General features: G+C 38.4%; 1 protein-coding gene across 1 annotated transcript; it reads right to left on the bottom strand.

Annotated features, from left to right (window-relative positions):
- Window positions 1-3,734: 3,734 nt before the first annotated feature.
- Window positions 3,735-12,365, bottom strand: limd2 (LIM domain containing 2). Its single transcript, XM_085352807.1, has 4 exons — window positions 12,200-12,365; window positions 4,564-4,608; window positions 4,222-4,358; window positions 3,735-4,124 (listed from the first exon to the last, which is right to left on the bottom strand). The coding sequence occupies exons 1-4, from the start codon at window positions 12,200-12,202 to the stop codon at window positions 3,965-3,967; spliced, it is 345 nt and encodes a 114-aa protein (XP_085208933.1). The 5' UTR covers window positions 12,203-12,365; the 3' UTR covers window positions 3,735-3,964.
- Between the last annotated feature and the right edge of the window lie 1,017 nt (window positions 12,366-13,382).

Genomic DNA, 13,382 nt, shown 5'->3' with positions numbered 1-13,382 from the left:
AAGTGAAAACCATTTCAGGTGACTACACCATGAAGCTCATTGAGAGGCCAAGGGTTTGCTGTGCTGTCAACAAAGCAAAGGGTGGCTACTTTCAGGAATCTAAAATATAAAACATATTTAGAGTTATTTATCATTTTTTTCTATCTTGGCCTCAGTGTTTTACCTTTAGTTATGCCATCTTTAGTTATGCCTTTAGTTATGCCATCTCCCTTATCCATTCTTATGTCTCTTCTGGTGTTCCGTGTCTCCCTAGTCTATCATATGTTTTATGTTTGTGTGTTCCATATTGCCAAGCTTGTGTTGTCTACGTCTCTCAATGTTTCCTGTTTTATTTTGAAGAGTCGGGTGTTTCCATGTTCAATGTGTTTTGTCATTATGTTCATTCCAGTCAGCTGTTTTCCCATGTGTTTCCACTTCCCCTGATCACCTCTTCTGTGTATTTAGTCTGTGAGTTTTCATTCAGTCTTTGTCAGGTTGTCTGTTTTCCTTTCTCCACATCAGGTTTCAAGTGGTTTCCATGATTCTGTTCAGAGCATGTTCATGTTTCAAGTTCACTTTTTTTTTTTGGTCCTATACCTTCTCTCATGCTCCTGCTCATAGCTGTTAGTCTAGTCCACAGGTGTCGAACTCCAGGCCTCGAGGGCCGGTGTCCTTGATCCAACACAGCTGATTTAAACGGCTAAATTCTATTCTATTCTATTCTAAATGATCTCACCCTGGTAATGAACTCAGGTGTGATGACCCAGGGTGAGATCTAAAACCTGCAGGACACGGCCCTCGAGGCCTGGAGTTCGACACCCCTGGTCTAGTCTTTCCAGTTTTGTTTTCGCTACTGTTAGTTTTGCTTTGGATTTTGTATTCATGTTTTTCAGCCAAATAAACGGCTCGCTTTTTGTTAAACTTAGTTTGTTTTCTCCTGTCTCTGATTTTGGGTCCGTTCCTTTAACGCACTGGCTTTGCAGCCGTGACAGTTCTATATTCATAATACTTTGTTAATTCCAGATAATATTTTGTGGTCAAAGTTACTCCAGTAAGAACAGCAACTAACTAAACCACATTCAAAAACAAAATATATTACAAAATATGACAAAAAAGCTGTAATATAAATATAAATATTGCAGAGTAAGATGGGCAGTATTTTTCACTGCAGTGTATTAGAATACAAGTATAGTGTATCAAGTACTTCAAAGTTGTACTTAAATGTAGCCAATTACCTTTTGGATTACTTCCATTACAGCTAAACTTTATTAGATCTAAGTATTTCACCACAAATAAAGACAATGTAAAACTCAGTGTGTTAAATCAACACCAGCATTTTATTTATTTATTTTTTTCCAAAAGCATGTAAAAAAAAAAAAAAAAAAATGCACAAATGATTGTGTATATTGGCGTAGAAAGAGGGCGCTCACATTTTAAAATGTACCATACTACAACTAAGCAAGAGAGAGGAGGAGGAAGAGAGGAGAAAGACTGCATACAGTCCAAGCATCCTTTTGCTGTAAGGCCACCTCAATCCACAGGTCATGTCTGTAATATAGAACACACTTTCAAAGATGCATACGTTTAAAATGTCTTTATGACAACGGCAATAAAAAAGGAATTCCACATCAAGTGTAGCACAGAAATGAAATGATTCACAGATTTAACAATAAAACGTCACACTGCAATCATTCACCTGAGCCTTGTGGCACCAGTGTAAAGTGTACCTTGTCTGCTCTATTAGACTTGGACATTGCAATTCACAGATTTTGCAGTTGTACCTTGGCGAACTGCTAACAGAGAGTGACAAACACAGCATTTTCAGATACAATTCTCTTGATTTTTAAAGCATTCTCTGGGATCCAGAGGGCCGTTTTAAAATGACATAAAGAAAACATACATGTTCACACACACAGTAGAATTAGAACTTTTGTACATGTGAATAAAGATGGTTAGGTGGGGAAAAATGGCTGCTGGTTGAGTGAAGTAATCCTATGTTAAAGAGTTGGACTCTACAATAACCAGATCTGTTTTTAAAAAGGCATGATCACAAGATTGTTGTAAAGATCTGTGCACTCAAAGGTGTTTCGAAAAAGCAATAAGGTCAGCTCTTTGTTTTCTAAGGCTTCTCTTTAAAAAAAAAAAAAAAAAAAAATCCATCTGTTTTGCTTCCTATTCTGCACAGCAAGCTCAAATTAACAGTAAACCCTCAGTCACAGAAAGTACTTTGTGCCATTCAAGTGTCAGCGGTACTCAGACATTTTCTAAAATGTGATGATTTGATGGCTTTGGAGTTATCCTTTGTACAGAATGAAATAAAACCATGGAAATCTACATTGAATTAATTGTTCTTACATGTTAAAACTAAATAAGATCAAAAGAAGCTGCTGATCCAACTCAAAAACTTGAAAATAAAGGCTATACTCAAATCATGGGCAAGTTATCGTTTTATCCTCTCATGTGAGACGCTATTGTCACACTTTCCCCAGCAGGGGGTGCTCTGCACTGGCTTTTGCATGCAGCCACACATCAGGGTGCCCATATATGTGACAAACTATCCATCCATCTATTGTAACATTTATATTAAGAAATAGGTCCAGTTGCATTTAGCAAATAAGACAGGAGAACCAGAAGGCATTAACTGAAAAAGGACTCAGGGGTTCAAGACAGAGTGACTGGATGTTTATGTCACTATAATACAGCTTTTAAAACTTCATCACAAGACAACAACAAGCTGACAAGCATGAAATTATGAAGCAACACACTGTGAGACCTAAGCTCTGTCCATCAACATCCTCATTTATAGCATACATGCAATAATCAATTTATCCAGGTGTTTACAGTTCCTCTTAAAATGTTTCATAGGACAGATGGAGGGATGTTTACATACTAAAGCTCAGCTTCCCTGCCATAATTAACCTTTTGTCTGGTGATCGTGTGTAGATATATGTGCAAGACAAGGGTACAGCACAGAGGGGAATGTTTACTAATCACAAACTACAGCTAGTATACAGACAGTATACAAAGCACAATCTGAAAAATTCATTAAAATCGTAACCATAAAAAGCTCAGAGATCAACTTATGCCATGACATCAATCAAATCTAAACTCAAGTGGGTCTAAAAATGTTAAAAAGATCATCGCTATGCAAGAGAAACAAATGAAAGTAACACTCACACCACAAACGATCAATACAGTCATAAGATAAGGCTATCAGGACCCAGTCATGCCAACATGCAAGACTCATTAAAATAATGAAGAACCGTGTGATGAAGTGAGCAATAATAAGACTAACGAAAGCTAAAATATAAACACAAGAGGTGAGTTGTTGCTAACGTGCACGGTTATTTTACAGTACATTGTACCCTGTTTGTTCCTCAAATATATGAAACCTGACAAACCTGTCTGACAGGATTGTCATAATACAGAGGATCGTTTTTTTTAATTTGATGTGTGTTTTTACAATGAGTAATAAAATCTGATAAGTCTTCTTTTAAACCCATGGGTTAAAACTGACCTGAGTGTATGCCCTAACGCAAAACGTGATGCTCTTTAACCCCTTAGATATGCTTGCCTGAGCATACAGTTTACTTATTTCTAAAAGTAAAAGGGTGCAATTAATTAAAACAAAATAAAAAGAGAGAAAAAAAAAATCTTCACTATTCCACTCTCCACACCAGAGAAGGCTTTTGGTCACAATCAACTACCAATTTCAAACAGGAAATTGGAAAATACAATTAGGGAATTAACAGTTATCATCAAATTATACTCAAAATTATGGTAAGTGGTATATATCATGACTGCCCAGTAATTTTCAAGATGTCTGTGCATGTATTTGTTTTGATGGCATTTAAAAAGCGAGTGAGTGCGTGGGTGATTTAACAGTGCCCCAGCTTATGAGGCATGTGTTCATCGTGATGCATTGGAGGTGTTAGGAGGAGGGAAAAGAAGAGGCAGGTCTGCGACAGGACAAAGGCAGACATGATTATGGCGTCTTTGTTATAGTATTTGTCTCCTTAGCGGCCCAGAGCTGTTTGTGCTGCTCGCGTCCAAAACCCTCGTCATAGTTTCCTTTGCTCTTGAACAGTTGTTTGAAGTGGGGTTTGCAGTAAAATTCACCTTGAAGAGATGCAAAAGTGCCAAGGCTGCCAGAAATGGAGGAATCAAAGAGTTACATGCCGATCACAGTGGTCAGGAGAAAAAAACAAAAAAACAAAAAACCAGTATACTATATATAATCACCTGAGTTTGGCATTGCAGTGCCTGCAGCAGAAACATGCTGAATGGAAGACAAGGTTGTTTGCAACCAGTTTCTCCATTGGGTAGACTGTCTTCAAACATGATGTACACACTTCCTTCTGGGTGTTGAAGCTGAAGGACTGAGCACACAAATATACTGCTTTACTACCAGGCATGCACATAATGTTCCCAATACAGCCTTTTAGCTTTAGCAAGATGAAAGCTAGACACTAAATGCTCTCTCCTAAGATCAAATGCTGATGAAAGTGAAGTTGGGCATAAGTATCACATGCAGGTGAACACAGAGCTGTGAACTTGGGATAAGACAAATACATATATGTTTACCTTGGATCGTTGAACGGATTTTTCTTCCGTGGTGTTTCCGGTGTCCTGCGTGAGCACAAAAAACACATTTAACAATTAAATAAATGATTCAAATATGTATAATGCATAACGTGTGTGTGTGTGCTATATACGCATTAGAAATATTAGGTAACACTGTCCGATAAAATTACAGGCGTCACAAAAATCATACTAAAGGGTATTTTCACTGTCCTCTTTTTACCTTTGCCCGTGTTTTAATAGTGTCAATCTGATCTCTTTCTATTCACTCCATCTGTCTCTTTACACCCCTGGGAGAGGATCAGGTGCCTTCTGTTTAGTCATGTGACTTGAGCTGTGCGTTGCTCTGCATGGATCAGCCCTCAACATAGCAGAACAACTCAGACTCAGTCGTTCAGTTAAGAAATCTTAAGGGATAATGGCATGGACTATTACAAAAGGTAGAAGAGCTCTCACTGAAGTAATAAAACTGATGTGCTGCTGCCAGTCTTTATCTTAAAAATGACTCAACTTTGCAATCTGTAATCAGTTCATGTAATGAACCATTTTGTTTGACTCAACCCTACAATCATGCACATTCATAAATTTACTCTTTAATTCTCTGGCTGCCATACAACACAAGTCAGCACAGTTTTCTGCACACTACGGGTGTTTAAAGTTTTTGTCATGTAACTGCAGTTTCGTTCAGTTTTATAAGCAAAAGAGACACTTCTCAGACATGAAGACGGTTAAGAAAGATGAAAAACTTGCTGGAGGAAGTGACAGTAGTACTGCAGTAGGTTTCCTGAAGCAATGAACATGATCACATCTTTAAGCAGAACTAACAGGTAGATGAAGCAGATAATAAACAGAAAAACATTCAAAACAAGTTTTTCAAGAAAACTTAGTGTGCAGAAGAAGGGAAGTCGCTGTTGAGGTAGGGGAAAGTCCACTGCAGACTTTGCTAAAACCCTATTATATAAGGCAATCTGGCTGGAGCTGGACCTTGGGGTGAGGTTATGGTGGTTCAGAGACTGCTATAAACTTCAAAGCTCTTTAGCATCAGAGACAAATGCTGATTGCTGGGGTTTTTTTGCAGGTTTATTACAGCTTTGAAAACAAAATAACAAACAAAGAGTTAAGACGCATTAGAGCATGAATCGCTCTTGAACTGCTGACACGAGTCAAGAGCAGAAGTTAAGCAACAAACCAGTGATAAATAGCATTGCAATGTGCTTGACATGCCTGAAAAACTAGATCCCTGTACTATGTATAGGAGTGAGCGATCCAGGTGCTTTCTTGGTAGTCAGAAGTTTGTTTTGAACAGTAGAGCAAATTAAGTCTTACAGATCACAGCAACTGGTCCCATTGCCCCATAAAATCCAATTTAGCTAGACATAACTTATATTGGCACCATGTGTTATATGTAAAAAATTATTATTTATTTTCTCATTTATATTACTGTCAAAGTCAGGCTAATGTTTGGTCTGCATTAAACACACAATTCACGTCGTCACAGAACTCCTGCTCATTGAAGTGCAGCAAGGCCACAGCTAAGCAAATAGCAAGTATTTCTGGCTACAATCATAAATGATAAAGTTTTGCAAAACTTTATTGACAAATGTGGCTTCACAATGTATGGATTATTAAATCACACTTCCTGGATTGTACATCACGTGTTAGTTTAATGATTAGAGAGGTTCTACTTGATTAACAGTGTAAACTGTTGCCGTATTAATTAGCATATTGTTTTTGAACAGGGCTGCCTTTAATGCACCCTCAAAGGGAGAACAGCAAGGGTGTTGTCTGTACTTATGACATCCGGATGACATACTTTGAAACGATTGGTTCATTAACAGTGGGGCCATGCCGCTTCCTGTAGATGTAATCACATCCCAACAGTTGGACGTCTCCCCGTTATCCCCCATTCATCCTGAACTCAGTCATTATGCTGCTGCTGCTCGCTAGCAGACAGCTCACACTTTTCTGGTTATCTAGCAAAACGCATGATAGACCACTTCCTGTTGCTGCAATACAACTGAGAAACTAGCATGCATCTGATCTTCTCAAATGACTGAACACTACAGAAACTCAAATTTGATTTTGTAATATTTGTAAGTTTTTTTGCAGGGGATATTTACATCAGTAGAAGGCTGTAAAGGCTGATAAGGAAGTTGTGCAAATGAAATCATGAAATAAATGTAAAAAGGGTAAAGTGATCAAAGCAAAAGCAAAGACTAGCTAATGTTTTGTTTTCTCTTTGGTAAAAATAACCCAGCAGCATGAGTTTCTATGTTAGGCCTGGGTAGTCATTCCAAAAACACGTACACAAACATGCAGGAAGACTTGAGATTAGCTTGTGCCATCTTGTCTTCTTTTACCTTATATGGGTCTCAGTTGCCATCAAACAGCTTGAATGTGGCAGGAAGTTGTTTTGACACATCTGGCTTCCTCTGTCTTACATAGTCCCAACAAGGAGTATAATCACTATGTACCTAACCAACTTTCTTACTAATAATTGACTGTAAATGGCAACTTTGTGCTGTATGAATAAATCGCAATAAAAAATTTTAAAGATAAAAATTGATCTAAACATAAATAAAGTTTTGTGGAGTGATTAATTAGGCCTGCAATGAGTAACACTGTTTTAACTGTGGGGCAGTTCAGCATACCAGTGTATGAGGAGCGAGAGCCAGCTGGAGCGTGGTTATCTTACCAAACAAAGAGCACTTTCACTCAAGTTTTCAAATCTTCTTGGAAAAGAGCTTCTACTCTTAGCTCACAGCATCATTCCTCACATTCAGCCCTCACATTGCTTTAATCTCACATGCACGTATGCTTGTGTGCATTTGTATTCATGCTGCAACCACCTAGGAGGTTTTGTTCACTTTTGTTGACTTAGATTGAAGGTTAAATACCTCTATTACACTTGTATAGTAAATAAGAAGCTACACATCAACCCCGTAGCACCATCGCTTGCTAGTACTGGTGCTACAGGGTAGTTTTTGTTACAGTATGGCAGAGGCATGTTAGCCATTTTCCCTATTTATATTCTTAGCTACAGTATCTTTCCTACAGAGCTTTTAGCAGCAGTAAGCAACTGTGCATCCTGATCTCCATGTTGAAGTATGATTTCAATCCTTTGACTTAAAATACCAAGGTCCCAAAATCCTACTCTCCTTTTGAGGCCATGGATGTGTTTGACCAGGGAGTCAAATGGCCCTCAGGTCTGTTCTTATTCTGTCAAAATCAAGAGGAGACGTAATAGGGAGAGTATGTGGAGATGCCATTTAGGAATTATAGGAAGTATTAAGCAATAAAGCATATACAGTCTTCACTGATGTTGACGTTAAACAAGCACCAAAACTACAACCCAAGGCCCTCGATCTCTAAATCTTTGAAATGTATACAAGAGCTGTCTGCTGATGTAAATCGCAGACCTTTAACTAGCTACAAAAACTCTAAAAGAGTATTATGGGGGTGAAAGTTCAACATACTAGTGAAGTTCAAAATTGACACACATTTTTTTCTATTGTAGTGCTGATGGACAGAACACAAGAAGGCAAATGCCACCACCTCACACTTGATTATCACTTAAAACACAGAGTGCTGCAGCAGGCCCCTACAAGGGAATGGAGGGAAGCTATGTAACAAATGTCATTTATCAAATAAGGTTCCCAGTCTCTCTCTCTCTTTCTCTCTCTTGCTTACTTTCTTATTTTTAGAAACAAGATCATTGTTTAATAATTTGGAAAGCAGAGTCAAAAAACCGAACAATGTACCTCGTCGTCATTAACACATCACACAACAGTGTTAATGAGCTTGTTTATCAGCAGCCTAACGGTTTCACGAATAAAAACAATAATTTTCCAGACCAGTACTTACAACATAAACCTAGAACTTGAATATTTATTTTACAGAAAATATCTAACTGTACGTAATATGGATGTGCAAGCTACGGAAATGATCCAACAACTACAAAACCTGCTGAAGAGATTCGATAACGCTTAACGTGAAGAGACAAAGCAAGCTATGTGGACAACATGCCAGAGAAAGGAAAAAATAAAACACTCATCTGATATAAGGTTAATTTAAAAAAAATAAAAAAATCTGTGATGCAGAAATATTTGAACATGGCTACTGGCTGGGGAGCAGCTAAAAGAAGAATGACATGGTCTTGTTCGCCAGAGCACAGATAGAGGTTTGCCTCAACAGTCTGCAGAGTAATCATGTCTGAGCCAAGTTTTGGTATTTGCTTGACCACTACTTCTCTTCTTCTTTTGAACTTCCTGTATAAAAGAAGAAAATGACGAGGCATTTTCTGTGTTCGACAGTATAGACCATTTATCACATGTCCACGTCTCATAGGTTTTTCACTTCCTGTCTAAGATTGACAAAGAAGTTCGTGAAACCTATGTTAATGAGAGACGACATGAACTTTAGGGGTGAACTGTGAGACTAGAAGATAACATCTTTTTAGTGCTTTTCTGATTCAGTCTATCATTCATTGTTTCATTATCTTGGCATTTAACTGTGAAAATTAAAAGATCGTCATACAAGAAAGCTGCAACCAGAAAAGTTGTGGCAAATATGCTGTGCATTAACTTTTTGATGAATAACAAGTCAATCCCAACCATTTCTGATCTCTATTTTCTTTTTGGTTTTGCTGTTCTGTTAATTTAAGAAGTAGGAAAAGTCTTTCAGTAGTACAAAAACCACAACATTTTAATATCATTTGCATGTATCATTTCTGAGAAGTAGTTTGCCATTTCAAAAGGAGAAAGTGTTACTGACTTATCACTTGCAGTTAAAAGCAAGAAACATATAGTAACTTATAAGTTGCACTGCAGGGCTACCTTTGCTGAAGAGACCAAATTCCAGTAGCACTACTGTCGGTGCTGGTATTCAGCAGCAGGTGGTATGTTTATGGTTTCTTTTTAAAACTGAAAGAAGTAAAACCAGCTTATAAAAAAAATGTTTTAGAGACCCGGAGTCTGTGTTGACTTGATGTAGCAAAATACCACTGCTTTCAGCAACCTTGCTGGAGGTAGAACAGAAACTGATGCAAGTTCAAGACATGATCTGATGTTATCGGGGACTTCAGAAGAGAGACCATTTCACAATCAACTTCTTCTCCTTGAATGGAATTCACCGTAACATGTCTCATCCCGTCTACAAAAAAATGGCCCCATGCAAATATCTGCTTTGCAATCACAGCAAAATTTCCATCACAGTGGCAATGGAGGGCAAGGAACAGGAAAGTAAGTGTTGCTCAATAAAGTGCCTTCAGTAGTTACTTCTCAAGTTCAAAAGTAATCATTTGTGAGGTGATTGTCTGCAGACCCCCACAGACATGAGATATCTTAGATGTTCTCTGTTGACTTATGATGCTGTGAGGAACTGGAGTACTTCAAAACTATTTTCTGTGAGGACTTTAGACGTTGGACCAGTGCTGACAACCTCAGAGACAAAACGTAATGTGAGTTAATGGTTTCAGTCCAGACTGAAAAATACTGGTATAAAGAAGAGACACGCAGAGCTTTAAATGGCAGTGGGGGTGGCTGGGGAGACCGGACTGTATAAAAAGAATGGAGAAAAGACTATAATCATGTTGAAGTTTCTTATCTTCAACTGGAGCAGTTGCTGGCAATGGTCCGGATTGTTGCTGTACGAGTAGAGCAGCCAAACCTTTATTACCAGCACCACACATCTGTCTGTGATCTGATTTACAAGAGAATGACATGAAACTTCTCAGGAAAATTAAATAAATCAAAGAGAAAGTAACGTACTAAGACTTCCTGGAATGAGTCTTTATGCAGGTTTACAGACTGCGAGACTGCACATACCCACAGGAAACGAAAGAGACGTGTATTTTTTTCCTTTTACTAGGTCAGGTATATTTATGTGCTCAACTGGCAATCAGTGATTTGCCCAATGATTGAAAAATACTGATTCGTCTCTACACAGCTGATTTGGCTTGCAAAGAAGTGACGTTCCCATGCAACAATAAAAAAAAACACACACACACACACACACACACACGATATATATATATATAATCAGTTAAAAGCATTAAATCAACTGTGAAATTGTTTCAACATCCTTCCAAGCCTGAGCCTGCCTGCTTACACATACCTCCTGGCTATATTTCTTATTTTCAGTAAATGATTGATAGAGGGGGATATAAAGGCACAGGTATGCACCCAGTGTAACTATGTGCCACTTTTTCCTGCAGCTCTATGCCATGGACCTGCTGGCGACCCATTTAATACTCCTCTGCACATCTGACAGCAGGCAACCCCCCCCCTTCCATCCAACATATGGCACTTCTGACATGCCCAACAAATTAGGTTTTTGTGCCGTTAATGGTAATTGTTTGACAGAACAGCATATGGACAAACTAAATACAATTTTTAGTAGTCCTCATTGCAGCTTTGGAAAATGGGGTTTGCTGAAAGCTGCTTTATTTATTTACTGTCTGGGCAAACAAGTGAGTCAAACTGCAACAACAGGCTCCCAAATCCAGCAGGATACTGACGTAGTTCAGGCAGCAGAACAGGGTGTCAATCTGTGCAGTCTACTCCAACTGAAATTACACTCAGACAGTACACTGATGATAGTAGGAAATCAGAGAATGACGGTATACTTACTTAAGCCTTCTCGCCATATGCCAGGGCCATAATTACAGATTTCTAAAGCTGTGGTGCTTTGGATGGATGAAATGTGGTTTTACCACACCGCACATAATGGTTTGACAATACAAACCACTACAGTAAGTGCAAATAAAGCTGAAAACCCAGTCACTTATACATTTGGAAGGCGACTTTGTATGCTGCAGGGCAAAGTCAAAGAGGACCATTATATTCATTGTATATCCATTGTATTCAAACCTGGATAATTGCTTATCCCTCAATGAACACAGTTATTTCATAGGGATGCAGGAATGCCTGGATGGATGCTGCTAGTCAACATTTATGTTATGATCATGTATGAAGCCAGCTGGCTGCAAAGTATGCCCAGTGAGTGGAATACAACACGCATCTTTATACTTTTTTGCGTGCTTTTCTTTCCCAGGTTTCTTGAATGCTCGTCCATGGTTTGGTGTAATTGCTACAGAAATATCAGGTGCAAGTAATGACAATCTGCTATGGCTAGTGCAGCTCAAGCAAAACAAAAACATAAATACACGCCACATAATATTCAGCTGATTTAAACGCATGTATAAGTAGGCCGATAAAAAGGAACGAAAATTAATAAGTCGTAGACTTAATAATAAGCAAGAGTGATTTGTAATAACGCACCAATAGTATATTTAGATACTATGGTTAGATTATAGTAATTAGCCATCGAGCTAGCTAACGAGCAGACAAGAAGCGGCACACTGTTAGCATTTCTGAGGAACACGGCGGCTGCGGCGGCGGGCATTTAAATTCTGTGGAAATTTTTCAGAGCTGATTCTCTCCTCCTGCCCCAGCAATTCACGCAGTGGTTTACATAACAAATCGGTTTCTACACAGCTAACCGTTCCCGGGTGGAAAGACATTACCACCTCACATCTTCTCACAAAAAAAATTAAAAGAAGAAGAGGGGCGCGCGGCGGAGGGAGGGGAGGCTGCAGACACACACACGGTGCAACAGACAAAAAAAAATACACACTCACCATCTGGCTTCTTGTCTGCGATACACTGGCTGATAACACGAAGTCTGCTTGCTCAGTAGCTGGAGGCAGATACCTTCCCTCTCATTCACTTTTGGGTTAAGGCAAGATTTTTTTCGGAGACAGTAACCCCAACGCCGGCGAATTTCTGCCTCCTCTTCGCTTCTCGTTTCGGGTTTTCAACGGAACGTGTTTTTTTTTCCTCCGGCAGAAGGTCGCACGCTATTGGTTCTCATCTGTTCTGACACATTCGCAGGTTATCGGACAAATCACAACTAAGGCTCGAACAGAAAGTTTTTAAATAAAGGTTAAATATATTTTAATCGTAATCTACATGTTTTAAAGGAACAACGATAATAATTTCCGGCTTATTGGTTTAGATATTCTTTGGTAATTGCTTTGAACTGCACATTTCTTCTGATATTATTCATATTATTGCTACGTGTCTTTCCTGAATTCATAAGTGTGTGAACATGTCATGTAAGCTTTCGATGCTTTTTGTTTTTTTCTATGCATTAAATTTGTCAAAACCATGTGACTAAATGTACCGCGGAATCGTGCATTATTTTATTAATTTAATTCACTGATAATCCTCGTGGGGTGATGCGATGGCAGTATTTATACACAGGAGTAAAAATGTGCTATAAGTTGAAAATATTTTTAACTTACTACTTACTTAAATACATGTAGTTCTGATCATAAAGGTGCAAAATACTATTGTACTGTGTTCATCTGTTACAAAAATGCGTGTTGTGCAGGTTTTGTGCCTTTAAAAGCTGCACTGTTTGAACCCGAGCTATAGCCTTCCTGTGTGGAGTTTGCATCTTTTCCCCTGGGTACTTAGACTTCCTTCCACAGTCAAAATACATGCATATTAGATTATCTGTGAATTCTGAATTGGCTATGGGTAAGAGATAGGTAAAGTCCTTGAAGTGCATAAAATAAAGTGTTTCGTGAATGTATGGTAAACACTTCGAGTTGTTAGTATGAGTAAAAAAAAAAGATATATATATATGAATGTGAGTAATATGGAAGTGATAACAGTAAAATCACTCAATGTGGACAAACTGAGATGTTATGGTGAAAGTGCACCTTTGTTTCTTTAGACATCTTAGGCTGTTCATCATAACACAAAAATCTAATCGTGTGATAATGTGTGATATATTATCAGCACACATATTTATTT

The sequence above is a fragment of the Diplotaxodon limnothrissa genome, linkage group LG4, assembly GCF_057381915.1.
Source record: "Diplotaxodon limnothrissa isolate DT_005_m linkage group LG4, D_limnothrissa_male_GT1.1, whole genome shotgun sequence".
In the NCBI taxonomy this organism is placed as follows: Eukaryota; Metazoa; Chordata; class Actinopteri; order Cichliformes; family Cichlidae; genus Diplotaxodon; species Diplotaxodon limnothrissa.
This window is presented reverse-complemented; position numbering and strand designations above follow the sequence as displayed.